General features: G+C 33.9%; 1 protein-coding gene across 1 annotated transcript in view; it reads right to left on the minus strand.

Annotated features, from left to right (window-relative positions):
• LOC135196805 (kin of IRRE-like protein 1) overlaps positions 1 to 7,500 on the minus strand; it is a 277,078-nt gene that overhangs the window by 28,568 nt on the left and 241,010 nt on the right. The window contains exon 3 of the mRNA XM_064223597.1: positions 399 to 559. Within this exon, the coding sequence (XP_064079667.1) occupies positions 399 to 559 (161 nt within the window). The remainder of the gene's footprint in view (positions 1 to 398; positions 560 to 7,500) is intronic.

Raw genomic sequence — 7,500 nt, forward strand, 5'->3', positions numbered from 1 at the left:
TATATATAATATATATTATATATAACACATATACATATATATCTCAAGCACAAAAGGCCCATTAACATACCCTGTATTTAAAGTTAAGGACTATATTTCGGTGGACTTACTTCCACCAGTATCACTGATTGATAAGGGTGGAAGTAAGTCTACCGAAATATAGTCCTCGTTTTTAAATCCAGAGTGTTTTAATGGACCTTTTTATACTTGAGACTTATCCTGTTTTAACATTATCTTTGAATTAATAAGGCTCCAATCAATGTTTAACCGTAAGTTTAATGTTCTTATGCGCTGAAGTTGATGAGGAACTTGGTTGCCCCACGACAGATTTCGCTTGTACATATGTACATACACATACACACATATGTTATATAAGATAAACGCATATATATACATACGTCTCTCTTGTCGAGGTTGAGGACCTTGCAAGGCAGCATTGCCTTCTGACCCACGACGGCCGTGACGTTCGTGGCGGTGTTGTCATCGAAATAGGCAGTGTTGGTGTTGGGTCTCCCCCAGGTGATCTGGTGCTGTTCCGATCCTTCTTCGCCCTGGCGTCCTGCGGGAAGGAGGGGAAGAAGAAGAAGAAGAAGAAGATGAATAAATCAAGAAGAGGATGTATTTTGAAAAGATAGTTTTTTACGCGAGGGAAGGCATTGGTTTAATTGCACTAGTTGAATGGTGACGTTGCAAGGGGGTTTTGGGATGTTGTGGCCACTATTCATACGTACACACATCATCACCAAGTAGCCACATAACTTGTTTCCGTATATGTAGTACTTGTACTACTCGTGTTAGGCTTCTGCAAATAGATACGGATGTATAATAGACTTTAATATGAATATGAATAGATACGGATGTATTGAAGACTTTAATCTGATATATATATATATAATATATATATATACTATATATATATATATATATATATATATATATCAGATTAAAGTCTTTAATACATCCGTATCTATTTGAAGCCTAACACAATTAGTACAAGCATATATACGCAGACAAGTTGTGTGGCTATTTGGTGATTTGTGTACCAATGTTGCTTCATGAATGGTAATTTGTGATAAATATTGTCACTGAGAGCTTAGCATTAAAAGTATGAATTCTCTTAATGCTAATTTGCTTATTTAGCTTATACTTTTAAGGAAATGGAATGGGTGAACTTGGGTGTAATAAATGTGTCCGTTTAGCTTGTATGTACAGGCATGTATGCATGTATTTATGTATGTATGTATGTATGTATGTAGTATATATATGTATATGTATATGTATATATATATATATATATATATATATATATATATATATATATATATATATATACTATATATATATACATACACACACACACATACACAAAACTGAAGCGTAAGTAAAATTAAATTTGAATCACCAATTATTCAAATCTACCTTACGATAAAAAAAAAATAAAAATAAAAACCTGAGAATTCATACAAAGAGAGATATGAAAAAATGATGAGATTCTGTTGTTAACAGAACATTTATACCAGTCACTTATATACGTATATATCCAATCTCAGTCTTTTATTATGTAGCATATATATTCCCCTTTGGAAAGGTCGTCACTTTTCCCCTCTCCCCTACGTATAATCATTTCCAACACTACATGACAAGACCGCCATCCTTAAAGCTGCACGATAATAAAATGAGTCATGAGAGGTATCATGAGAGGTATCACATCCCTCACGACGGGATGGATTGAAATGACAATTTGAATTCTCAGCCGCTGAAATTCGTCACCGTCGTGAGATTTCGCTTGATTTATAACTTAGCAGTCTGATTTGGACTCACTTTGTTTCACTGCTTCATCTTCTCTTGAATTCAGGAACGTCGCCTTTTCTCTTCAATTTGACGACGTAACCTGTTTGCTTGAACGTAATGACGTAATGATTCTATGACGTTTGCCCTGTTTTGACCTTTGATTGACGTTTTCGCCTGTTCTTTTGACTTAATGAACGTTACCCTGTTCTTTTGACTTGAACGATGCCGTTAATCCTGTTCTCTTGACTTTAATGAGAACGTGTTCTTTTGACTTGATAGACGTCGCCTGTTCTTTTGACTTGAACGACGTATCTGTTCTGACTTGAAACGACGTTAACTGTTCTTAGACTGAACGACGTTACCTGTCTTTGACTGAGAACGTCGTTACCCTGTTCTTTTGACTGAACGACGTTACCCTGTTCTTTGAAACTTGAACGACGTACCTGTTTCTTTTCATTGAACGACTACCTGTTCTTTCAAATTGATGACGTTACCTGTTCTTTTGACTTGAACGACGTTACCTGTTCTTTTCAATTGAACGACGTTACCTGTTCTTTTCAATTGAACGACGTTACCTGTTCTTTTCAATTGAACGACGTTACCTGTTCTTTTTTGACTTGAACGATGTTACCTGTTCTTTTGACTTGAACGACGTTACCTGTTCTTTTGACTTGAACGACGTCGCCTGTTTCTTTCAACTTTAAGTTGACGGTTAAACTTTGCTTCTTTTGACTTGAATTGACGTCGCCTTTCTTTTGACTTGAATTTGACGGTTTTTCCGCCTTTTGGTTTCAACTTAACGAACGTTACCTGTTCTTTGACTTGGAACGAACGTTCCTTTGTTCTTTTGACTTGCATGCCGGTTCGCCTGTTCTTTCAACTTTAATGACGTTACCTGTTCTTTTGACTTGAATGACGTCGCCTGTTCTTTTGACTTGAATGACGTCGCCTGTTCTTTTGACTTTAACGACGTTACCTGTTCTTTTGACTTGAACGACGTTACCTGTTCTTTTGACTTGAATGACGTCGCCTGTTCTTTTGACTTTAATGACGTTACCAGTTCTTTTGAATTAAACGACGTTACCTGTTCTTTTGACTTGAATGACGTCGCCTGTTCTTTTGACTTTAATGACGTTACTAGTTCTTTTGAATTAAACGAGTTACCGTTCTTTTGATTTTAATGACGTTACCTGTTCTTTTGATTTTAATGACGTTACCTGTTCTTTTGACTTTAATGACGTCACCTGTTCTTTTGACTTAATGACGGCGCCTGGTTCTTTTGACTTTAACGACGTTACCGTTCTTTTGATTTTAACGACTTTTACCGTTTTCTTTTGGACTTTAACACGTACCCTGTTCTTTTGATTTTAATGAAGTTAACTGTTTTTTGATTTTAATGACGTTACCTGTTCTTTTGATTTTAATGGACGTTACCTGTTTTTTTCTTTTGATTTAAAGACGTTGCCGGTTTTTTGACTGAACGACGTTATTTTTGTTATTTGACTTTAACGCCGTTACTGTTCTTTGCTTGAATGACGTCGCCTGTTTCTTTTGACTTAATGACGTTACAGTTCTTTTGAATAAAACGACGTAACCTGTTCTTTTGATTTTAAATGACGTACCTGTTCTTTGGATTTTATTAATGACGTTACCTGTTCTTTTGACTTTAATGACGTTACCTGTTCTTTTGACTTTAATGACGTCGCCTGTTCTTTTGACTTTAACGACGTTACCTGTTCTTTTGATTTTAACGACGTTACCTGTTCTTTGAACTTTACGGACGTTACCGTTCTTTTGATTGTTTTATTGACGTTACATGTTCTTTTGATTTAATGCCGTTACCTGTTCTTTTGATTAATGACGGTACCGGTTTTTTTGACTTGAACGACGTACCTGTTATTTTGACTTTAACGGACGTTACTGTTCTTTTGATTTTAATGAACGTTACCTGTTCTTGTGATTTTTTAATGACGTTACTGTTCTTTTTGACTTTAACGACGTTACCTGTTCTGTTGATTTTAAGGACGTTACCTTTTCTTTTGATTTTAAGACGTACATGTTCTTTTGATTTAATGACGTTTAACCGTTCTTGACTTTAACGAACGTTACCTGTTCTTTTGATTTTAATGACGTTACCTGTTCTTTTGATTTTAATGACGTTACCTGTTCTTTTGATTTTAATGACGTTACCTGTTCTTTTGACTTTAACGACGTTACCTGTTCTTTTGATTTTAATGACGTTACCTGTATTTTGGACTTTAATGACGTTACCTGTTCTTTTGACCTTTAACGACGTTACTGTTCTTTGATTTTATGACGTTACTGTTCTTTGATTTTAATGATTTGTACCTTCTTTGGATTTTAAGACGTACCTGTTCTTTTGACCTTTAACGACTTACCTGTTCTTTGATTTAATGACGTTAACCTGTTCTTTTGGATTTTAATGACTTTACCTATTCTTTTTGATTTAATGACGTTACCTGCTTACTTTGACTTGAACGACATTCAACTGTTCTTTTGATTTTAATGACGTTAACCTGTTCTTTTGATTTTAATGACGATACCTGTTCTTTATTTTTAATGACGGTTACCGTTCTTGATTTTAACGACGTTACTGTTCTTTTGACTTGACGACGTTACCTGTTCTTTTGATTTTATGACGTTTACCTGTTCTTTGAGTTAATCGACGTTACCTGTTCTTTTGATTTTTAACGACGTTACCTGTTCTTTTGATTTTAATGACGTTACCTGTTCTTTTGATTTTAACGACGTTACCTGTTCTTTTGATTTTAATGACGTTACCTGTTCTTTTGATTTTAATGACGTTACCTGTTCTTTTGAGTTTTAACGACGTTTACCTGTCTTTTGATTTTAATGACCGTTACCTGTTCTTTTGATTTTAATGACGTACCTGGTTCTGTTGACGTGAACGACGTTACCTTTTTGTCTTTTGATTTTAATTGACGTTACCTGTTCTTTTGAACTTGAAACGGACGTTACCTTTTGGTTCTTGTGATTTTTAATGAATGTTACCTGTTCTTTTGATTTTAACCGACGTTACCTGTTCTTTTTGATTTTCAAGACGTTACCTGTTCTTTGATTTTTTTAACGACGATTTACCGGTTCTTTTGATTTTAACTGACGTTACCTGTTCTTTTGATTTTAACGAGTTACCGTTCTTTTGATTTTTTAATGAGTTACCTGTTCTTTTGATTTAATGACGTTAACTGTTCTTTTGATTTTTAATGACGTTAACCTGTTCTTTTACTTTTAACGAAGTTACCTGTTCTTTACTTTTAATGACGTTACATGTTCTTCTGATTTTAAACGACGTTACCTGTTCTTTTTGATTTTTAATGACGTACCTTTCTCTGATTTAAAGACGTTACCTGTTCTTTGATTGTAAACGACGGTACTGTTCTTTTGATTTTAACGACGTTACTGGTCTTTTGATTTTAACGACGTTACCTGTCTTTTGATTTTAACGACGTTACCGTTCTTTTGATTTTAACGACGTTACCTAGCTCTTTTGATTTTAATGACGTTACCTGTTCTTTTTGACTTTGAACGACGGTACCTGTTCTTCTGATTTTAATGACGTTAACCTGTTCTTTTGATTTTAATGACGCTACCTGTTCTTTTGATTTTAATGACGTTACCTGTTCTTTAATTTTAATGGACGCGTTACCTGTTTCTTTGACATTGAACGACGTTACCTGTTCTTTTGATTTTATGGCGTTACCTGTCTTTTGAATTTTAATGACGTTAACTCGTTCTTTTGATTTTAATGACGTTACCTGTTCTTTTGAATTTTAATGACGTTACTTGTTCTTTGATTTAATGCCGTTACCTGCTCTTTTGACTTGAACGCCGTTACCTGTTCTTTTCTGATTTAATGACGTTACCTGTTCTTTTCTTTGACTTGAACGACGTTAACCTGTTTCTTTTGATTTTAATGAATGGTTACCTGTTCTTTTTGATTTTTTAAACGACGTTACCTGTTTTTTCTTTTGATTTCAATGACGTTACCTGTTCTTGTTGATTTTAACGACCGTTACCTGTTTCTTTTGATTTAACGACGTTACCTGTTCTTTTGATTTTAACGACGTTACCTGTTCTTTTGATTTTAATTTTGATGTACCTGGTTTTTTTGATTTTAATGCCGTTACCTGTTCTTTTGATTTAATGACGTACCTGTTCTTTTTTACTAAGACGTTACCTGTTTTTCCTTTTAGATTTTAAGACGTTACCTTGTTCTTTTTGATTTTAACGACGTTACCTGTTCTTTGATTTTTTAATGACGTTACCTGTTTCTTCTGATTTTAACGACTTACCTGTTCCTTTTGATTTTAACGACGTTACTGTTCTTTGATTTTTAACGACGTACCCTGTTCTTGATTTTAACGACGTTACCTGTTCTTTTGATTTTACGACGTTACCTGTTCTTTTGATTTTAACGACGTTACCTGTTTCTTTTGATTTTAATGGACGTACCTGTTCTTTTGACTTGAACGACGTTACCGTTCTTTTGATTTAATGACGTTACCTGTTCTTTTGATTTTAATGGACCGTTACCTGTTCTTTTGATTTTAATGACGTTACCTGTTCTTTTAATTTTAATGACGTTACCTTGTTCTTTTGACTTTTTGAACGACGTTCCGTTCTTTTGATTTTCTTAATGACGTTACCTGTTCCTTTTGATTTTTAATGACGTTACCTGTTCTTTTGATTTAATGACGTTTACCTGTTCTTTGATTTTAATGACGTTACTGTTCTTTTTTGATTTTTTAATGACGTTACCTGTTCTTTTGACTTGAAAACGACGTTACCTGTTTCTTTTGATTTAACGACGTTACTGTTCTTTTGATTTTAATGACGTTACCCTGTTCTTTTTTGATTTTAATGACGTTACCTGTTCTTTTGTTTAATGACGTTACTTGTTTCTTTTGACTTTTTGAAGACGGTTACCTGTTCTTTTGATTTAATGACGTTACCTTGTTCTTTGAAATTTTAAATGACGTACCTGTTCTTTTGATTTTAATGACGTTACCTGTTCTTTTGACTTGAAAACGAAGGTTTTATTGTTCTTTTGAAAAATTTAATGACGTTACCTGTTCTTGATTTTAATGAGTTACCTGTTTTCTTTTTGATTTTAATGACGTTACTGTTCTTTTGACTTGAACGACGTTAACCTGTTCTTTTGATTTTGAACGACGGTTACCTGTACCTGTTCTTTTGATTTTAAATGACGTTACTGATTCTTTGATCTTTTAACTTGACGTTACCTGTTCTTTTGATTTTAACGACGTTACTGTTTTTGATTTTAACGACGTTTTTACTGTTTTTTGTTTTGATCCTTAACGACGTTACCGTTCTTTTGATTTTAACGGACGTTTTTACCTGTTCTTTTGATTTTAATGACGTTACCTGTTCTTTTGGACTTGAACGACGTTACTGTTCTTTTGATTTTAATGACGTTAACCTGTTCTTTTGATTTTAATGACGTTACCTGTTCTTTGATTTTAATGACGTTACCGGTTCTTTTAATTTTAATGAAGTTACCTGTTCTTTTGACTTGAACGACGTTACCTGTTCTTTTGATTTTAATGACGTTACCTGTTCTTTTGATTTTAATGACGTTACCTGTTCTTTTGATTTTAATGACGTTACCTGTTCTTTTGATTTTAATGACGTTACCTGTTCTTTGAT

Source organism: Macrobrachium nipponense, chromosome 23 (assembly GCF_015104395.2).
Source record: "Macrobrachium nipponense isolate FS-2020 chromosome 23, ASM1510439v2, whole genome shotgun sequence".
Taxonomy (NCBI): domain Eukaryota; kingdom Metazoa; phylum Arthropoda; class Malacostraca; order Decapoda; family Palaemonidae; genus Macrobrachium; species Macrobrachium nipponense.